We start from the raw sequence: 21,539 nt of genomic DNA on the forward strand, positions 1-21,539 counted from the left end.
TTTCGATTCATTATAAAATGTCAATATTAGTTTTAGATTTTTGCAGTTTACTTTTTTTATTTAGATTGGCCTGTTGATCCAAGTAGCGGTCTAGCAATAGCTTGTAGGCCTTTTGCATGCCAATTGACAGTCACAAGATGACAGGATACTTGCACCTATACGATACAAATATATTTCATCTTACAATAATGTCAAAAAAAAAAAAAACTAATGATGAATGTTTATTACTTGTCTTTTTGATTTTTCAATCCTTTTTTAGAGCTAATAAAAAACAAAGACTATAAATCAGAGTTTTCACAAACTAAACGAATAAGGTCTAAGAAACACAATCTCGTCTGGGCAATGGCGCTGGTTCTGAAAAATACAAATCCATAAAGACAAATCAGAGTTTGCACAAAAGTGAAGAATTAAAATACCACTTTCAAGACCATCAGAGTAGAGTAGTTCAAGAACCTCATCAGGCCTTCAAATCTCCAATATAAAACTCATCAACCATGTCAAACACTCGTGTGGCATGTTGTGGCCTGCAATTGCAAGTAACCAATGGAATTAAAGATCTCCTCTTTAAATGGCAAAATAAAAAGAGATTTCAGAAAATAGCATGACAAAAAACAGTTAAGGATAAATGAAAAACCAGTTCCAATGAAAAAAAAAATCTGATTTGATACATTAACTATGATAACAATGCAGCAATGTGGAGTTCCAAGAGATTTGATCCATCAAAATAAATAATCAATAAAACATTGCAGCATCATAAGCAGCATTATTAATACAAACCCATAAAAGCCCTCAGTTGAATCGCCTCCAGCATTGTTTAGTATAGCATCTCCTCCAGGATGCTCCTCCACATAAGGGGTGACATCATAGACCTGCACAAACAATAGATATACCCTTTCATGATCTGTTGTAAACGATATCCTAAGAATAAATATTGATTCCTCATCAGCTATACAACCTTGCCCTTGACTATGATCCAACAATCTGTCCTTTTGTTATGAAGAGAGACCTCTTCTTTAGAGTAAGTTCTCAGTGTCTGAGAGAGAAAAGAATAGTTAGTGAACCCGTCTGTTCAACAAAATATATACATACAAGCCAATAAGAAAATATTTTAAATGATCAAATGCTGGTTTGCACACATAACTAGAGCACCATCAGTGTATGAATTAAGTTTGAAAGTCAGAGTAGTTTACTTTGTAGAAAACGAACAGTTATACCCAAATAAAAAGAATTTCAATATAACGATTTGCAGAGAAATACGCAAAGTGTGAATGAACTATTTATTCCATGTTATATATAACAGAAAATGTCCAGAGAAAATAAGTAAAAGATCCGAGATTCAATCTGCAGGGATGTCAGAAGAAAGAGAAATTTTGACATGCACTTGGGATAAAAGAAAAAGAAGACACAAGAAGAGAGAGTATTTGAAATTTTGAACTAATGGAGAGAAATGAGAAATGCATAATGAGAAAAAGGCATTAGAGTTCCAGCATAAGAATGAAAAGGTTGAGAGATCAAAGAGTTTTCTTGGCATGTTTAATTTGAGGGATTGAGGGAGTGCAAAAAATAGTCAAAAGAGAAGAAGTAAAAAAATTTGGATATCAACCCCAAAACAAGAGAGAGATTAAAAGATATAGATAAAAACTGATCTCTTTTAGATCATCCATGCATTCAGTTGATAATAAAATTATTGTGGTACTTTAGTTTGACAAGGGGTAGGAAAATTTACAAATTGAAGAGTTTATTGCACATAGAAGATTTTGTTCCTTTTAAGCTGCTCTTTTCTTTATTTATTTCTATTAAATCTGCTGCACCTCTTCATTTCTGCCTCCTTTTATCAAGCTCTGTAAATCTTTATACTGATTTATGTATATTTGTTCCTCAATCAAATCATATTTTGGTTTACATGTAGTTTCTTGGACTTGGACAGGCCTAGGATTAACTTTTGGTTTAGTGATCTACATCCATGTTCCTCATGAAGCCTACCTCCTAAGTGTGTGGTGCATCCGTAAGGCACCAATTTGTCTAGGTTATAACCTGAGCACAAAACTGAGTATGACGGTGGAAAGCTGGAGACGATGCATCCAGAGGCCCAAATGGGAGTTTTGATGGTCTTGGAGTAGTAATGGATGAAGTTAAAAAGCTTGGAGTGCACATTATAGATGAAGAATAGGAAATAATTGTTAAAACACAGCATTGAATATCATAGCCTTACCTTTGAGATCTAGTGACACCGAGTGAGGAAGTTACATGCCAAGAGTGGATAACAGCATGGTTGAAAACAAAAGGAGATTGAATCATATGGCATGATGCAAGTACAGGGAGTAAGCAATGAAGAGCTCATTGTGTTAGATGGTGAAGCCATCGGCAAATCAGCATACACTAGATTTCTTATCTAACCTTGTTTCTTGTGCAGTTTTTCTTTAGGTAAGAAGAGTTTAGTAATGAGGTTTGATGTTCGTTCAGATTTGCAAGTGTTAACGACAGAAGAAAAAGGACCTATGGTACTGAAGGGGAGGAAGGGCCATGCAAACTACCTCAGACCCATGGCCTCCCCTTTGATGGGGGAATCAAAGGATGAGAAAAGAACCCTTGACCTACAACTTGCTGATCTGATCTAATACCAAGTTGAAATTAACAAATTGGTGTATTCTATAAAAAACTGAAATTATGCACATTTTTGGTCTCCTTCATAATTGCTAAAAAATAACCAAGACTAAACAGTTTGTTCTAAGCTATATACATAATCAATCTGGTTAAAATACTCCATTGCAAAACTACAATTTAGTACTTTTCTGCTCACTAAGTTCCAATTCATCACATACAATCCCAAGCCCGTGGAACAATCGAACCTTGTCTTTTAATCATGAGTAGCAATGTCATTTTCAAGGCAATACATAACAAAATGCAACAACTAAATGGCTTTGTAGAAATTATATAAAGTATTGTTGTCATAGTCAAATATTGAAGCGTCCAATCCCAAGCCCATTGCAACACCTAACCTATTGTGTAAATATAAACCACCACTAACAAAGGAAATTTCAATGTGGCAAAGTCAATGCAGCATGCCACAACTATGCAGCATAGTAGTAACTGGCACACAACATACTGTTTTGAATAATCATATTTAAATGTGTAGATACCTTCAAAAGCCACAACCCAAGCATTAATATACACAAAATCGTCACCAAGAATTAACCAGGTTAACCATGTGGGATAAACTGTTATTGAACATGGTGGCAGACTTTGCAAACACACTCTAGAACTTCTTGAGAAACAAAATAATTAGCAAGGAACTAGAGAAAATGATTAAAAAAACATATGGGTAAAATGTCACACCTTTGTGGTAGCACTTGAATGAGTTTTCTTGGATGTACCTACACATAGTTGGTAAATGACACTGTTGAGCTATTTGAACTTGCCCAATAAAAGAATTTTTATGTTAATGGATCTACCTCTACTATTGGATCTTGGGATGACAAACAGAGCTGCCAGTACAAAAAGCAGAACCAATGTTATAGCAATTATCTCCATGCGAACTCACCTTTAGGCCATACAATAAAAACATGTCGGTTAAGCATGCTGAGGAGTTATACTTTGCTAACAAAAAATTAATGATTACAGTGATGCATAAAAATACTCCAACGACGACTGTTGTTCAACAAAATCTCGAGCTAATAGCTTCAGGTGATTTTCTAGTTCATAATAAACTTCTAATTAAGAATTGCTGCAGATTTGGAATACAATGAAATAAACGTCGTTTCAAACTAATCGCTTACGGTAAAAGAAGATTAGTACAATCGATTCACGTGGGTGTTAGTAAAACCCTAATTTGGACATGGTTGTCGAAAGGAGTATACTTAAACCATGTCTTCAAATCTGACAAGGGAACCAGAACTAGAAGTCTGAAACTAAAGAAAAATCAAGACTACAATTAAACATGAATAACCCTAGAGCATCTAAAAAGAAATGACCCCACATTTTCCCAGTGTTTCCATACCCTTCATTCTCTTTTCTCCCTTTTTGGTGTACAAATGCATTAGAAGAACGAAGGTTGTGATAAAACATCGGTCCCGATCATAGAAGAAAGAAAATGACATGAATCGATGCGAAAGAAAAGGATGGAAGCGGAGCAACGACCAAAACCGAGAAAAAATTGACGCTTTAGATGGTAGGAGGGGGAGCCTGAAGGGGTGGTGCGGAGGAGATAGACTCCTAAGATCTGAAGCTTCGCCGTCGACGGAGCGAAGGAGGTTCGCCTCGTCTTCTCGATGAAGTGACCCTGCGGCAGATCGCAATCTGCGACGGGAGCTGCAAACACCTGCGTTTTGGTTCACTTATATCCCTAAAATGTCAATTTGGAAAATAAATTAAGAAATGCTCAAGGAATTGATTTTTAGACTTATAGCCGATCTAATACACCGCTTAAGGAGTTTATTTTCATTATCCCAAAAAATATATATTAAAAAATATCAAAACGGGACTTTTATTTTAATTTTCATTCTAAATATATTTATGTACTGATAATAGTAGATAAATAAGTCAATATTGTAATAATTTTGACTAAGAGCAAAAATAAGTTAAATCCAAATCAAATAAAATTTAGTTTTGTGTTCAAAATTATTTATTTACTACTAATAGCATTATTATCCAGTTAAATATTTTTATCATGTTTATAAAAATTATATTTATTTTTAATATATTATAAATAATTTAATATTATATAAAATTTTATAAATTACTTAATTTATGTATTTAAATAACATAAAAAATAAATTTATAATTAAAATTTATATAAGTTAATAAATATGGTTATTCATAAATGATTTATAAATTTTATTTATAAATATTAATGAATAAATTTATTTTTTAAGCTTATTTATTTTATTTATTTATTTATTATTAAACCGGCATAAAAAATATTTTATCTTAATTAAATGTCTGATTCATTTATAATTATATTTTAATCAAAATTATTATAATTTTTTTAATTAAATTGTTTATTATTATACTAGTTTTAGCTACATTATGTTATGTTAGAGTAATTTTAATTAAGTTAAATTAATTTTAATTATATTATAATACTTTTAATTAACATTATTAATTTTGGCCCATAGTATATTAATTGGACCACTAATTAATATAAAAATTAAATCTTATTTTATGTTCCACTTAATCTTTAGGTTAGTATATTAATTGCTATTTTTTTATTATAATTTTTATACCATACTAATTAATATAAAAATTAAATCTTATTTTATGTTCCACTTAATCTTTACTTGGAGAATAATCTTAAAAAAAATAATTATGCTAATTTTTTCATATTTGTTAATTTTAATTTTTACTAATTACCAATTTATAACTAAATAAGAAATAAACTAATAAAAACTTTTTTTTGGGGTCACTTGAATAGTTAATTCTTTATCTATTTACTTGCATAATGTTCTTATAAATAAAAGGAACATAATTTTTATATAAATTTAAAATATAATTTATACATATTTAAAAATAAAAATTTAAAATATTTATCTCATTTAAAATTTAAATTTTATTTCTCTTCTTCTGTTAATTACTGTTTATTATTAAACTGTTTCTTTTTTCGAAAAAAAAATCATCATCACGTGCTTTGCTGGTGAGTGTGAGTGGTCCTACAAGGAAAGGCTCATTCAAATTAAAATCGTACTCGCGTCAAGATACCGCAGCTCTGTCCGCTTTCCTCTTCTCATTCGGCGGTTCCCTTTCCAGCCGCGACAAAGGGAAAGGGCGAGTTGGAAGTCTCTCCCTCTATATCTCTCTGGATTCATATCCTTTTCTATCTCGATCGATCTCCCTTCACGCTCTTGAATCTTTGATTTTGGCAGGTTTTGAACGATTAGATCATCGCCCATGGCCTCGAGGAGGATCATCAAAGAACTGAAGGATCTGCAGAAGGATCCTCCTACTTCTTGCAGCGCTGGTCTTTCCCATCTGTATCTGTATCTGTTTTTTTTGTTCTTCCTTCCATCTTCTCTTTTTTTGTCAGCATAAGCGATTTGACTTTAGATCATTACTGGATTACGTTCTCTCTCGGGTATAAATTATGAACAGCTTGAATCTTAAGGAACTTAAAAGACATATCAAACAAACTTAGATCCACTGTCGCTGATCGCGCCAAGTTTGCTCTTCCGGGATATATAGGATTGTTACATCTATAAAAGTTTATAGTACATTGACGACAGTGATCCCATTAAATGTTTAATATTGATTATTTACGAAGAACAGGAATATAACATGTGTGGATGCTGACATAATTTGCTTTTTTCATACGCATACACTAGGAAGTATTTGTTTGTAGATTAAAGAAAATATGTCGCTGAAATTTAGCTCTGTCATTCTTTTCATGGTGTAGTTGTTTATGGTTAGTGTCCTGTAATTACCAATCTCTTTTTCTTTTGGCTTGTAAAGTAGAATATTTTCCCGAGTTATTTCCTGTGATCACGTGGAAAAGTTTCCGAGTACAACTGTTGTTAAGGTATTGTTACCTTCATTATTGAGAGTCGGTGACTCCAGTTGTTATTACTGATATTGCTCCAATTCATAATGTACTTTACCGTTCAGTAACAGTAATGCAATGCTCCATAGATTTAACTTGCTGATTTAGAAGACACTCAGTAGTAGTTGGTGGATTGGGATTGTTAAGCTCTGTAATCACATTCTTGGTTCAAACAAGCCTTACTATTTCAACATAGGATCAAGTGGTATTTTGAGTTGTTTTCTTGCAGGCCCTGTGGCTGAAGACATGTTCCATTGGCAAGCTACGATAATGGGTCCATCAGACAGTCCATATGCAGGGGGTGTTTTTCTTGTCACCATCCACTTCCCTCCAGATTATCCATTTAAGCCACCTAAGGTGATTTTAACAAAAGTGAAAAATAACAATTTCTATTACTATCAATTTCTTCATTTGTTTTGAGGTTCACATATTAACTTGGTGAAGTCAATGCTACACTCATCACATCGTATGATTCATAATAAGAGAATGATGTGCATCTGAGGACTATGATATACAATGACCTGGAGACATCTAGTTTTACTATTCTGAACTCATGGAGTTTAGAGACATCTCTCTTGCTGAAAGCCAAAAAATGCCACTCCCTATTTTGATAGTGATTGCTTGTAATATTATGTGAGAGTCATTTCCAAATTGATAGTTATGGATGCTATGAGAAAGCTCAATAGAAACATGAGAATATTGGGTTTTTTCATATTTAACACCAAACACGTGTACTATTATACTTCCAACCCATGCATTGTTTTAACGGCTGCAGCAACTCCCACTACTGTATTGACCAAATTGTAGGATAAACTACTGATTGATAACTTATTGTTTAACTTCTATAATTCTCACTGTTCATTATTTTTTTAATTAAAAAATAAAGTTATATCCAAGTAAACCGCATACCTGATTTAGTCCAATAATAAATCATTCTGTTAGATGGATAAATTCCATGCAACCCTGGATGGAAATGTCAACCTCAAAGTTCCATGCAACCCTGGATGGTAGTCTTAGGATTAGTTCTAGCTTCTTGATTATATGGTAATCAGGTTCAATCTATTGATTTTCTTCGATCTAAGTCTATCTGGATTTAATTCAATCTAAAAATGGTAATTGTCATTTCATTTTCAATAAAGAATATCTGTTACAGTTTCAGAATTTCAGTTAATTTGGCAATAAAATCTCATTTGTACAGTTGATATGATCATTGACTACAAAAACCAAGATATCATGAAACTGAGAGAAAGTAGCAGCGTCATATGATGCTAGGAAACTTGTTAGCCCCCTTATGGTGGATGGAACTATAATTTTCTTTGTTCTGCAACCATGCACTGAAGGCTATATTTTAAATTTTGTTCATCATATTAAAATTTCAGATATGAGTGGATATGATGGTTCCATGTTAAAAAATACCATAGGCATGGAATTCTAGCGTTGTTGGTTTATTTTGAATTAAATGGTGTACATATTGAAATTGGTCAAATTAGAGTTGTCAGGCTGCATATGATGGTGGTTATGAAAATAGGGTTTAGTCGATAATAAATAAGTATCTGCCTTGGTTCACCAATAGAAGGTTTAGAGTATTGAATTGGTTTGGATAAGCTAAAAGTATTCAGAAATTTTGGCTTGAATTGTTATGGTGGGAATGTTAAGGACTGATTTTGTATTTACCAAAGTTATGACATGAAAATTTAGGTTAAAAATCTGATCTTCTTAGTCTCAAGTTTATTTTTTTAAAAAGAAAAGTCAAACTAAAGAGAAGGGAAATTGCGATGCTTAGGCTGTTAGTCTTTTGTGGTTGAGGATAAATTGCCTGGTGTGCACAAGCTGTGTTTGTCCAAAATGTTTGTTGCATCTGTACTGATGCACTTTTTAGGTATAGGATTACCATTTCACTTGAACACGTTCCTCTAACCAAATCAAATTGTCAATAACAGCAGTTAAACATTATGTATTGGCTCACTTATTGAGGATACCTTCTTCAGGTTGCTTTCAGGACCAAGGTTTTCCATCCAAATATTAACAGCAACGGAAGCATTTGCCTGGACATATTAAAGGAGCAATGGAGTCCTGCTTTAACTATTTCCAAGGTGCCCTTTTCTTTCCCTTTATAAATTATCCTAGAAAGTTGTTTATATCTATCTTATCGAATTTACTCACCCTAATCAGCTAGTAGTAGTGTATACCAGTACGTTCAGGTAAGTGACAGTGCCATGCCTATCCTTTCATTTACTATATTCATGAGTTATGCCCTTGCTTGGCCTTTACTAAAAAAAACCTTTTGATCAAAGCTATTGAATAGACTTTTGCACGGGATCTGCATGATTCTACAATCTTGTATATTGCATTGTTTGCAGAATCATAGTAAAAATATTTTTGATGAGAATGCTAATATGATTAGGAAAGAATTAGGAATGCTAAATTCAAAAATGAATACTATCCAACAACAACTAGATAATCTCAATAAATGATGAAATAAATTAAAAACAAAGTAAGATTGTATAGATGTCAAAAACAATCAAATTATATTTGTTAGTCTATAGATTGAATTGATCAGAGCTGAAGATGGAAACATTAGGAGAATAAAAAAATTGACGTAAATAAAAGATGATTTGTATGTTACTAGTAATATATGTAGCCAACTTTGAATAATTAGAATCTATGGCTTGTTATTATCGTGCAATTGGAATATTGAGGGCGTTTTGTAGTTTTTTCCTTATAGGTGCTGCTGTCAATTTGCTCCCTCTTAACTGATCCAAATCCAGACGATCCTTTGGTTCCTGAAATTGCCCATATGTATAAGACCGATAGGACCAAGTACGAAACCACCGCTAGGAGCTGGACCCAGAGGTATGCAATGGGCTAAGACATACCAAAGAAAGTTGGAGGTTCCATTTGGTTCAGTGTCTGATGGTTGTGTCGTCTATTTATTATAAGAATTTACTATTTGTAACATTTAAATCGAACTGTGCTGCTTGTGTCACTCAATCGACTTAAAAACTAGCTAGAAAAAAGTCTCCACTGCAGACTCAATCAGACTCTTGTTGTATTTTATTGTTTATATGATAACTATTTGAACAGTCGGAAGATTTTTTCCTTATGTATCTTGAATTTTGTATTAGCATTTGGTTGCACAACTTAGATTATGCATCTTTTCTGTTGGCACTGGATCTGATCTTTTGCTTATTTGTATGAGAGGTTCTCTGCGGGGGACAGGTTCAGTTCGCCATTTCAATAAGTGAGCTGAACCAACAAAAATAACAAGAGGAAGCAATATTGTTTCTTTTTCTGAGTTTAATTTATTGTTGTATAATTTTTTTGCTTTGAAAGTTTGTATTTTAGTTTATTTTTATATCCTGGAAAATAAATACTGCCGCTTTATTACAGAGAACACAGATAATCCCCACTATAACCTTGGACGTAAATGCACACTACATAATTACATCATGCAGATAGTTTTCATATTCTAAAGCGCTTCATTATTTTTAATTTGATGCAATTTGAGGGCAATAATTTAACCAATTGCTAGATAATATATATTAGCTTTATTTAAAGCATAATCAATTACAGCATATTATTATTAAAGTGTATTAAATATAATTTTTAGAATCGCCAGTGTGGTGTCAAGTGAATAAGTTTTATTATTTGTTTCTCTCAAAATGATTGCAACAGTTGGATTAAACAAAAGTGGACGAGTTTGGTATCGCTAATATAGTGATTGTACCAATGAATTATTTTATTAAACTGTATCTCTAGGCTAATACGAACATTGATTCAGCTATTATTATTGGTCAAATCAATATAGATTAAACGAACAGTCAATTTTCCTTTACTCCGGAATTAATCGGATAAAGTTTGGATTTTTGAATTATAAAAAGAAAATGGATATAAAGATTGAGAGTTGAGACATTAGATTTTAAAATTAGAATTTAAAATCGTATAGAGATATATTTGACATTATTATTCAACTATGAAATAAAAAAAGTTCCTTTTGAAAAAAAAAACAAATTCTGTTTCTCTCGTTTTATTAAAAATCAACGACTGGAGTTTTTGTTGTGTCTTTTTGCTTACTTTAATTGTTAGGGGAATCGACAGATTTTAGTTTTTCTTTCAACAAAACACTTGGTCTGATTTTCTTTTATATATAAATAAGATCTTTTAGTTACGATCTGGTATGGAAATACACAGCTCTGACTATGCATGAACTGAACGGCTTCAAGCCGTCCGTTGCCCATCAGACGTCTGTTAAAAAAAACATCTTTTTCGCTCACAAAACGCCCCACAAATCCAGCTCTGGCGTCGGAAGACCCGACCCAAAAAGCAACGGATCGAACTCAGCGAGAGCCGCGTCGGATCCGAATATCGTAGGCTGGATAAAGCCGGCGGGATCAAGCGACGATGACTCGTCGAGGGTCGGGAGAGGAAAGTTCCCAGCCGCCTCCGGCGGATACAGCGGGGACGCTGCTGCGGCCGTGGAGGTGGCGCCAGTGACTCGCTGGACCAATTCGCGGAAGTGGGCCGGGTCCGCAGTGAAGTAAGCGATCGGCGAGCGCTTGGAGTTGGAGGCCGGCGACTTGCGCTTCTTCGGCAGGCGCCCGTCGGCGAGCGACTCCCGGCGAGTCGGCATCGGGTGGGAGGTGAGGGACTCGGGTGACACAGCGGCAGCGCTGACGACTGAGGAAATGGAGTCAGAGAGGAGGGAGGGGGAGTCGCTGTCGCCCGAGAAGGCGTGGTGGCGGTGGTGCACCAACGGTTCTAGGACCGCGCTGTTTTTCCGATCTCCGCTCGATGATTAACCAAGGTTTAACAAAAGCAGGGATAAATCTCCTCTTTTTATCTCTGAAGCATTTGATCGAACACGCAGTGAGCGAGAAGATAATTGACATATATATATACAGAAACGGCGCCTGTCTTTCGTAGGCATTAGACCGCCGGTTCTAGAGGGGCGTTCGGAGGAAAATCAGGTACGTGTGAAAAATGTTTATTGATCAAGCGGTGCACGTTTTATTTATTTATTTTTCCAAAATTAAAAAATAAAACAAAAAGTGAGATAGTTTCGCCACGTCACGTGCGTGGTGCCCTCCGCGGTGGCGTCGCGACTTGGTCGTCGAGGCGGCGAGGTCGACAGCTTGAGCGAGTGCCGGGTTCTCACTTGCGTCTGCGTGGCTTTAGCCGAAGACTTAAATGAGTTCATGCTGAGGTCATCCCATGTGGGCCACGTCACCAATTTGAGGTTGCTTTCCCAAGTATTAAAACCCATTAGATAATCCTCTAAGCCCATTAACGACCCAGATTGTGGCCCCGCTTACGTGCCATATCGGACGCGGATTAACTCGGATCTCATCGGGGCTTGTTATAGGATTTGAACCATTCGATGCGGATCCATTGACGAATCCGCACCGACCCTGAAACAACCAGCAAATCTTCAGAGTACATGAACCCTAGAATTCTAGATTGGAACCGAAGGATCATTTCTCTGATATCCTACCGGAAGAATCATGGCGAAAAAGGACGCGACGGCGATGGAGATCGACGTGGACAAGTCTGTCGCTGTAGAACAGATCAGTCCCAAGTTCTCCATCAACGGTTCGATCTCCCACAACTTCTCGCTTTCTGGATTTGAGAATCATTTCGTGAAATTTAACAAACCGGCTTCTTGTTTTTGTCATCAGTGTTGCAGCTAGTAAAATCCGCTCAGATGCAGCACGGTTTGAGGCACCGAGATTACACTCGGTACAGGTATGTTCTGTTCGATTGACTGCATGAGGATCCCGATTTGGGATTAATTTGGATGTCATTGAGTTTATCATGGATTGGAAATATTCTATACATGAAATTGTTAGTATGCTTTTACGTTACGGCCGGAGTTATAATAGTCAGTTTACTTGTATTTTCGGGATCAGCAAAGTTTTTCTCTCTGATAAAACATGCATGAGAAAAGTGTAGTTGGATCTCTGCATAGATTAAGCATTTTTCTTCCACTGTTGAGAATGAACATATGTTTCTCTAATTTTGTTGGGGATCTGATTGGTAGCATTATTTTGCTTTTATATGTATCTTTTCCTTGATATGAAATCCGTCTAAAGATAAATCTGTTTGGACTCAGGCATTCAAGTCTCACTGATGGTTTGCTCGTGGCAAATGATTTTAAATTATAATTTATCCTAAATTTAGGAATAAATATTGCATAAAATCCCAGTAGATATAGTGTGTCTTTGTCCAATAATTATAATTATCAGTTACATTTTTTATCAGATTTTTCATAATCATTTGTAGTGTGCTTGCGATCTTTTGTGTTTCCATTTTTTAAAATTATTGTTAATTTTCATTTCTATTGTCTTAAGAAGACTATTTGGTGTTGTAGGCGATATTGCACTGCACGATTGAGAAGATTATATAAGTCATTGAAGTTTACACATGGTCGTGGTAAATATACACGGAAGACAATAACAGAGTCTACAGTCACTGATGTGAGGTTTGCATTTCTTCCTTGTCTCAGAACAATTTAGTGTTATACCTGTTCAGTCACATTTAGTGTATGTTACATAATCTGTGAAGTCGCATATTTTCTTTGATTGTCTATCAATGAGCTAGTAATTACTAGGGATTTTACTGTTTTTTCTATGTATTTATATCATTAAAATTATTTGGTGGTGTATTATTCTTAAATTTCTCAGACTTGTATACACTTGACATTGGGGGGAGTTTTTCTAGCAAAGAAAGTTGAACTAACCTCTGTGTTTCTTTTTTCTTACTTTAATATTTACATTAATATTGTTTAATTGCCATTATTATTATTTTTCTCTTGCTTCTTTGAGACTGTGCCTATTGATTTTTCCCTGTGTGTGATGGTATCCTCATAAGAAATGAAATTGTAAATAAGAACGAACCAAGTAGTGTTACAAGATAGGAAAAATGGAGTTGCTTCTACTCAAGTTCTATGTAAATCTTGTTGAAATCACTGTTGTATGAATCCTAGCAGAATCAAGGTTATTTGGATCTCCTTTTGTAAGAATGATGTATGATTGTTCCTAGATAGTTTAAGTTCATTTGTATAATTTGTCATTGTAACCATTACACGAGTGACCATTTATTGATCTTACAAACAACTCTTTTGTTGCAGATCAATCATGACACTATTTTTGAAATTCACATGGAAAATTCAAATGCAATTGAGGCCAGTTGACCTTTAGTTTAAGTATGAAGTAATTTTACAATTTGCAATCATGCAGTTATGCTTTACTAGTATGAGGTTCAATTTGTGTAACGTGAAATTATGACTATTACATAGAGTAATCATTTATGGATTTCACAAAAGGTTGTGATGAAAATTGAAAATTATATTAACTCAACAACGTATCCAATATATTGGATCTTAACCTCATTTTATAGATTGATAACATGACTTATTTTTTATAAAATAACATACTTTTCTAAAAAAAGTAAATAACCTTTTATGGAAACTAGCTACACTATTGTATCCTGTAATTTACGGAATCATAATTCCATGATTTATGGAAATATTTTCTGTGTAATTTTTAGGGATATTGATGGTTACAAAATCATATTTTCCCACAGATTGTTTCATAGTATCCATAGGGGATAATTTTCATTCCTAATACAAAGTACTCAAATGATCCAGCTTGCTTACCATTCTTTTCTGAAGTGTTCTTTTAAATTGCAATCATGCAGTTGTAAATGCCACATATGCACCTTGGATTTTTGTATTTATATGTTAATGGATCTACACCCTTCCAGAGCTATTGATATATGTTTTTGACTGCTTCATTTATAGGTTTCTCCATATTGTTTTATACATGGCTGAGCGGGCCTGGAGCTATGCCATGGAGAAAAAACAGTTGCCTGATGGACCAAATTCTCGTCAACGCATTCACTTGCTTGGTAGATTGAGAAAGGCTGTTAAATGGGCAACACTTTTTTCACAGCTCTGTGCTGTTAAAGGAGATTCAAGAACTTCTCTTGAAGCTGAAGTATTGTACCAATCTTTTTTTTCCTATCACTTGTTTGAATGATTGTATGGTATTACATTGGTACATAGATCATTGGGTAGCATATCCATGTGCATGCATTTATGTCAATGGATTGTAGCATTGCCTGTGTTACCACCTTACTGGCTTGTTATTGCGTATAACATCATGCTGATTTGGATGGTGTTACATTGCTAAAGGGAGAAAAATAGCCTGAACAATGAGAGAGCTGACCTTGCATGTTTTGCCTTTCCCTTATAGTGCAATGTGATGTTGGAATGATTTTCCTGTATAAACAATGTGAGCTGTTGTGATCACATTGGAAAATGTATGAAAGAGCATTCTTCGTCAATTTGCTTTGCTTTTGGTCTCTACATTTTTTTCATCTTTCTTCTGGCATCTTTTATTAGACATACATCAGATTGCAGAATCTTGAGCCAGATTTTTTGCATGCAGGCATATGCTTCCTACATGAAAGGTTCTCTATTGTTTGAACAAGATCAGAATTGGCAAACTGCATTAATGAACTTCAAGAATGCAAGGTTTACAGAAATCAAAATGTTCAACTAATTACCTTCAGTCTGATCTATGGTCTTTATTGTGCCTGGCATTGCTGGTGCATTAGTTCTCAGCTGGGTTACTCCTATGAATCATAGTTGTTTCTTATCCTGATTTATATCCTATTGTTTGATTGTTATTTACACTCATTTTGAAATACTTTCTTCTTGCTTCAGCTTCTTTTGATCAAGTCTAAATTTTTTCCCCTGAAGGGCTGTTTATGAAGAGCTTGGAAAATATGGAACCATAGAAAATCAAGTGTTATGCCGTGAACGTGTTGAAGAACTAGAACCCAGTATCAGATATTGTTTACATAAAGTAGGTGAGTCAAAATTGCAAACTTCGGAGCTTCTTGACATTGGAGAAATGGAAGGACCGGCCTTGGACCTCTTCAAATCTAAATTAGAGGTAGATTTATTTCTTCTCCTTCTACTTAAATTTCCTATACACTTTTCTTTTTTTATTTGTTTCTTTAGTGTGTGTGTATATGTGTTCTTTTGTTGGTTAGTTATAGTCTATCTTAGCCACCCAGAACTATATATTTCTCTGTTTATAATTGAAAATTGTGCTTGTTCTTTAAGTTTGTAGTACAATCACCATTTGATTGTTATGGCATAAACTTTTTGATAAATAAGAGTGTTCTATAATGACTTGAGGCTGTGAGCTTTAGACTGTGTTTAGTTCGGTGGATAAGTGATTCGATGAATGGGAGTGTGGATGAAGTACTAATATTTTCATCCATTTGGAGTGGGTGAAGTGGATAAATAAAAAATTGCAACTAGTGTTTGATCTGCCAGATTGGGCACATCAAAGAAGAACGGACAATTAACTACTGTTGTTTTCAAAAAGAGCCTTATGGAATATAATAAATTTCAATTGTTGCCCTTATCAATAATCTCTCTCATCAAATCAAAAACCCCTCGCAAAGCATGTGATTTGTTCCCAATCTATAATAGTTTTAAACTTTTAATCATATTTGTTGAAGTGAGAGTATTAGAAAATATGAATTCTCACAATCAATTTGTCAACACAAACTTTGTTATTCATATTGAGAATTGAATATTAGTTAATCTTACTGCACCAAAATAATGATTTGTTAAGGTGTAAACTAACCATCAGTTAAATGTAAAGAGAGTTTTTTTAGAGGGTTCCATGCAAAACAGTTAAAGTTCAGTTTGTTTGATAATTTACTTATAAAAAACTTTATTTGGTTTAATTTCACTATTTGAAACCTAATAAATTTGAAAGAGCAGAGTTTCTTCTTTATTAATTTGCTAAAATTAGTATTTATGGAATTAAAATTTTATTAAACATTTAATAAGAATGAACTAAAATTAGACAGGTTCAATTCAAACCTAATTGAAACAGATCAAATTGAAGAACTTTGGTTTAGTTTGATCCAAATGAAGAAGAAATTTGATTGGTTTGGTTTAGTTTGTACGAAATTGCAAATAAAAATTTTATTTGGTTGATTCAATCTGTGCTATTCATCTTGTAAACGAAATTGCAACTTAAAATTTGGTCTATTTATGCTCCGGTCAGTTTGTTTTGGTTTGGAGCATATAAACACCTCTAGTGGAAAAGGGAAGCAACAAGATAAAGGGAAAATAACATGGGTGATAAGTAAATAAAAATTGGAAAAATTAGTTTGTATTGTAGTGATTTTTTATGAAATTTAATCATCCATTCATCTTATTATCTTTTTAAGTTAAAAAAGAGTAAAGATTAGAATGCTGCTTATTCATCATCCATCCATTCAAATAAACAATTTGCTGGATACACTATGACACCCATCCTTTTATATATCAATACACCAAGCTCAGTCCATCCACCTTAGTAAGTACATTTGAACACACATTTTTTATTAACATCCTTACTGAAAGTTAAGTACATTTGAACGCTCATCAAATTTATGATGGCTTTCATGTCAGTGTTTGTTGTAACTTCAGTTCCTATACATTTACTTATCCTGATTCCTTACAAGTTTGTATCTGATTTATGTCATGTCTTTTGCTATTTTAATATTAGGATATTAAGCACTAGTAAGATGTAATTAAAAACTGGATCTCCCCAAAAATTTTTCATTTCTCAAGCTATCTTCATTTGTCTTGTAACTTTAGGCTGTGATGGCCGAGGCAAGATCTCAACAAGCAGCATCAATGACAGAATTCAACTGGCTTGGTCACAGATTTCCTATCAATAATGCCAAGACTCGTGTTTCTATTTTGAAAGGTTTGTGACATGTTACTTTAGTTGAAAAAATGAGGAACCATTGCACTTTTTTTTTTCATAATGATTTTCTATGTTTTCAAGAGATTTCATTACTATGCGTATCTTGAGATTTTATTAGTATGATAACACAGTTATGCTTTGTTATGCAGTCTCGTAACTTTTGTCTACTGATGTTCTTGTTGCCCTTCACTTTTTTGGTATAGATTGCAATAAGTATACATATTGTATGTAAAAGGTTAGTGCAAGATAAATTCTTATATTTCTTAGTCATTATATATCATATTCATCGAATATTTTTCTAAGTGGTTTTGATGAGCATTTATCCTTTGAAAATTAGGAAATTAAATATTTGTCATCATAAAGTTACAAACATAAAATCTCATACATTCCATTATAGATATTTTAAATCTTTATATATGCCACCAATAATTTAATCTTTCAAATTAAATTAATATAAGTATATCATTGTAATTATTGATAGTAATATAATTTTAAAATAAATATAGATTTAATCTTTATTCAGGCTATATGTTCTTTTGCATTTTTTTAACAATCTTAACACCAATCGAAATGCAAAATTAATTTTTTTAGATATCCCCTGATTTCACAATCATACATTTTGCACTAAATTTTTTAAAAGAGTGATTAATGACAATTTTCTCATTAAACCCATAAATATATAAATTTGAAAAGGATGTCATTATTATTGGAGCTACTAAATCAACAATTTTGTAGGGATCTATATGAGGTTACCCCTTTTCTGATCTAATGGCCAAGTGTTGTCGCTTATAACTTACATTTCTTCTCAATCTATATTTCACATATGACATGATAATACTTATTAGGGACAAGTGTACGCCTAAAAAGATGTAAACGAGGATAACTTCATGAACTTTTCTGTAGTATCTGGTAGAATAAAAAGCCAGCTCAATGGGTACTGGTTTGTTCTCCATGACTTTGATTTTTTGAGAATGAATGAATCTTTATTGCCATACAGTATCTACCTTGTGAGTTTTGATTTCTAATTTCTTTTTTTGGTTTCCTTGGAGTTGTGTATTCATTTTTCATGAACATAAATAAATGTTTTTAGGTATGTAATACATGCAAACTACTACAGTTTTTAGTTCCTTGTAAACTTGAGTTCATTACCTGTCAACCATTTCTCAGAGGGATTACAGATCTATAGATAAGTGGTGATATATACACACAAAATATATTGTGCGTGCACTCATGAAATTAGCATGGCAATAACCCTATGATTTATATCAATTGCCTGTCTTATGTAATTTACTTCATGTTGCATTTCATTTAGAGTAAAATTACATAATATTTGTCAAAAATTCTCTTACTTGAGAAATTTGATCAGCTCAGGAGCTAGAGAAAGATCTACATGGGTCAGCATCAGATTCGCTTCCAGCAGAGAAGAAGCTGGCCATGTTTGACAAAATATTTTCTGCATATCATGATGCTAGAGGCTGCATCCGTAGTGACTTGGTATGTTAACATCATGTTCATCATTTGTTCTTGCTTTATAAGGCTTTTATTTACATATCAAAATACGTCTAACCAGGAACTAAATTAGCCTCAAATTTCCATATTGTTCTAGATTAACAAATCTTTTATGTGATTGGCTTGTTGGATGAGTCTGGATTTTGAGTATGAAATATTCTTGCATGCCAATGTCTGCTAAACTCTTCAACAATGAGTTTGAAATGGGCTTTCGTATATTTAGTTCTTTATGTGAGTATCTAACTGCATTCTGATTTTAGGCTACTGCAGGGAATGCTGAGAATGCAAAAGATGATTTAAATGGTCTGGATAAGGCAGTAAGTGCTGTTTTAACACAGCGCACCATCGAACGCAACCAGTTACTGGTTGTCATTGCTAAAAGTAAATTCAAAAAACATCGTGATGACAAGGTTGATAAAGTCACAAAACCAGAGGAACTTGTTCGTCTATATGATCTCTTAATACAGGTTAATATCGTTTGATTCTCAGTGTTTCTTTGAGCTTGTTACCATAGTTTGTGTTTTCCCATCTCTTTTGAGGGCGCAAGTGGAACTAATCCTTTTTTAATGGCAGAATGCATCTGATTTATCTGACTTAGTCAGTTCTGGGAAGAACAGGAACTCTGAAGAAGTTGCATTTGTTGAAGAATGTGAAATTAAGAGTTCAGTGTTTAGAGCTGAAAGGTGTGTCCTAGTTGGTTCTTCAGAAATATTAGATTTATCTGTACTTTTGGGAGGGAAACTGAATGGATTAATTCATCATGCTTGATTTGAAGATCAAGACCCCGTTTCAGTGCTGCATGGCCAATTTAATATTGCTATTGGATTTTTGCATTCATTACAATTTAGGGCCCCTGTTAGCTTGGCTTTTTAAGCTATTTTCTCAAAATTACAGGTGCTTTTACTTGGCTAAATCCTATAGTTCAGCTGGCAAAAGGGCTGAAGCATATTTGTTATTTTGCCATGCGCGTTCTCTTGCAAATAATGCCCTGGAGAAGCTTCAAATGGCAACTAATTCTGATCAGGTTCTTTTCTTACTTGTTTAGCACTTTTTATATTCCTAATTATGTTATGTTATTATGTTTTTATTCTAACTTGTATAGTCGGTATGATGGTTTTATGGTAACACCTTGTGCTGATAGAAGAGTACTTACGTTAAAACTATGTAAACAACTAGAAATAGAATTCTACAAAAGTAACTACTTTGTAGGGTCAGCAATGATTTTTGGCGATACAGGTGCTATCAAACATCACTGGTTAGATGCAGATTTCACCTTGAATGATTAGTTTATCTTGAATGATTAATACTAGACTTCTTAAGACTGTTATATAATATCCTAAAACTTGTTTAGTCCTTAATCATGGTAATCACACTTTATTTGGATATTGATTTGCCTTGTAATCTAGGTTCCATTTCTACGTGACTAAAATGGAGTAGGTTACTACACCAACTATGCTAAGCCTGCTTGCTTCAAAAATGAAATTCTAGTGATTGCGGTGATTGACTGACAGCCTGATATAAATGAATAAGATCTCTTATTTGTGCAACTGACCAGAAAAAACAGATACTTAACTGGACTAATAAATTTGCTATCCTTACTCAAGGAATGCCATTTTATTCACTCACTGTGACTGCTTGTCAACATGGCAGGCTTTAGCCCAAGATCTGAAGGTACTATTAGATATCTGCAGATCAAGCATTTGTATTGAGCATGCAGCTGGGATCATGGAGGAGGAGAAGATACCAGAAAATCTTTCAAAAAGGGTTTCAACCATCTCATTGGCGGGACAGGAGAAAAAGGTTTACTTGTTTTGTGCATATAATCTAAATTACTAGTTTCTCTGAAATCGTTGACTTTTGACAATGATTTCTTCTTCACTATTGCTCGTTCATTTTTACTCATTATATAAATATCTATTCAGAACATGTCAAATATTCTGGTTCCTAGTTTGGTTCATATTGAAATAACACATGCAGTTACTCAAACTGATAAATTTGGAGCATTCTCGTGCAGGAGAAAAAGTTACTTTTGGAGACACTTGATGTTTATGAATCAGCAGTCGGCGAACCCAATTCCAAAGTCGTAGCACGCATTGCCCAGTTTCCACCTCCATTCCAAGCGGTTCCATGCAATCCAATTGTCCTGGACATTGCTTACAGCTCGATCGACTTCCCATCTCTTGATAACAGGATGAAGAAGGACAAGAAGGGTATATTCAGCAGGTTTTGGGGTTAAGCCGTCCTCTAAAGATTGGGAGTCTGTTTTAGTTGCGGCTGTGTTCTTTAAAAAAAACCGTCAGGAAACAATTCCGTTGCCATGTTCGAAAGTCTGTTTCTGGCCCCTTTTTATCTTTTAGAATTTCATCAAGAGAGGATTGAAACGCATACCTTTTTTTTGACAATGGCTAATTTCATATTGAAAGTGGATCTTGGATCTAGAACTATTATGAAAAGTAATTACTCATGTGACCAAGAAAGGTTTGTTATAAAATCTGTGCAGTTGCGATGCAAAAATTCTACCCCAACATAGATCGATATGAAAGAAAAAATTATATAATTGATATTGTGCAACGAGATTGTCCTTAACTAAGAAATCTTCTCTAACGCTTATGGTCATTTGCAAGCCAGTGACAATGCTTTGCAATTTTTTTATAATAAAAATTCTGAAAAGACTCCACACAATCTATATAGAAGTTGGGATCCTGTAGCAGAGAATTTGC

General features: G+C 33.9%; 4 protein-coding genes across 7 annotated transcripts; 2 read left to right on the forward strand and 2 right to left on the reverse strand.

Annotated features, from left to right (window-relative positions):
* Nucleotides 1–268: 268 nt before the first annotated feature.
* LOC141824409 (cytochrome B5-like protein) lies at nucleotides 269–4,342 on the reverse strand. 3 transcript variants are annotated; one of them, XM_074711692.1, is made up of 7 exons: nucleotides 4,138–4,342; nucleotides 3,453–3,541; nucleotides 3,337–3,374; nucleotides 956–1,033; nucleotides 778–869; nucleotides 454–524; nucleotides 269–354 (listed from the first exon to the last, which is right to left on the reverse strand). In XM_074711692.1, exons 2-6 carry the CDS (start codon nucleotides 3,529–3,531, stop codon nucleotides 458–460), a joined length of 354 nt encoding a protein of 117 aa, XP_074567793.1. In that variant the 5' UTR covers nucleotides 3,532–3,541; nucleotides 4,138–4,342; the 3' UTR covers nucleotides 269–354; nucleotides 454–457. The 3 variants fall into 3 exon arrangements, with proteins under 3 accessions (XP_074567793.1, XP_074567794.1, XP_074567792.1); XM_074711693.1 differs by having other exon boundaries at nucleotides 269–524; nucleotides 4,144–4,342; XM_074711691.1 differs by having other exon boundaries at nucleotides 269–524.
* A 1,352-nt stretch (nucleotides 4,343–5,694) lies between these two features.
* LOC141822776 (ubiquitin-conjugating enzyme E2-17 kDa-like) lies at nucleotides 5,695–9,636 on the forward strand. 2 transcript variants are annotated; one of them, XM_074710104.1, is made up of 5 exons: nucleotides 5,695–5,771; nucleotides 5,859–5,953; nucleotides 6,759–6,886; nucleotides 8,518–8,622; nucleotides 9,241–9,636. In XM_074710104.1, exons 2-5 carry the CDS (start codon nucleotides 5,884–5,886, stop codon nucleotides 9,280–9,282), a joined length of 345 nt encoding a protein of 114 aa, XP_074566205.1. In that variant the 5' UTR covers nucleotides 5,695–5,771; nucleotides 5,859–5,883; the 3' UTR covers nucleotides 9,283–9,636. The 2 variants fall into 2 exon arrangements, with proteins under 2 accessions (XP_074566205.1, XP_074566204.1); XM_074710103.1 differs by having other exon boundaries at nucleotides 9,255–9,636.
* Nucleotides 9,637–10,554: 918 nt separating this feature from the next.
* Nucleotides 10,555–11,299, reverse strand: LOC141825707 (uncharacterized). The gene has a single exon (XM_074713092.1). The coding sequence runs from the start codon at nucleotides 11,157–11,159 to the stop codon at nucleotides 10,800–10,802; it is 360 nt and encodes a 119-aa protein (XP_074569193.1). The 5' UTR covers nucleotides 11,160–11,299; the 3' UTR covers nucleotides 10,555–10,799.
* A 699-nt stretch (nucleotides 11,300–11,998) lies between these two features.
* LOC141822775 (uncharacterized) lies at nucleotides 11,999–21,276 on the forward strand. Its single transcript, XM_074710102.1, has 13 exons — nucleotides 11,999–12,118; nucleotides 12,205–12,271; nucleotides 12,897–13,007; nucleotides 14,328–14,523; nucleotides 14,977–15,062; nucleotides 15,291–15,486; nucleotides 17,199–17,310; nucleotides 18,677–18,804; nucleotides 19,080–19,286; nucleotides 19,393–19,502; nucleotides 19,714–19,843; nucleotides 20,470–20,619; nucleotides 20,834–21,276. Exons 1-13 carry the CDS (start codon nucleotides 12,031–12,033, stop codon nucleotides 21,053–21,055), a joined length of 1,803 nt encoding a protein of 600 aa, XP_074566203.1. The 5' UTR covers nucleotides 11,999–12,030; the 3' UTR covers nucleotides 21,056–21,276.
* The last annotated feature ends 263 nt before the right edge of the window (nucleotides 21,277–21,539 follow it).

Source organism: Curcuma longa, chromosome 3 (assembly GCF_044706935.1).
Source record: "Curcuma longa cultivar G26 ecotype Majalengka, Jawa Barat chromosome 3, ITB_CL_G26_1.1, whole genome shotgun sequence".
Taxonomy (NCBI): Eukaryota; Viridiplantae; Streptophyta; class Magnoliopsida; order Zingiberales; family Zingiberaceae; genus Curcuma; species Curcuma longa.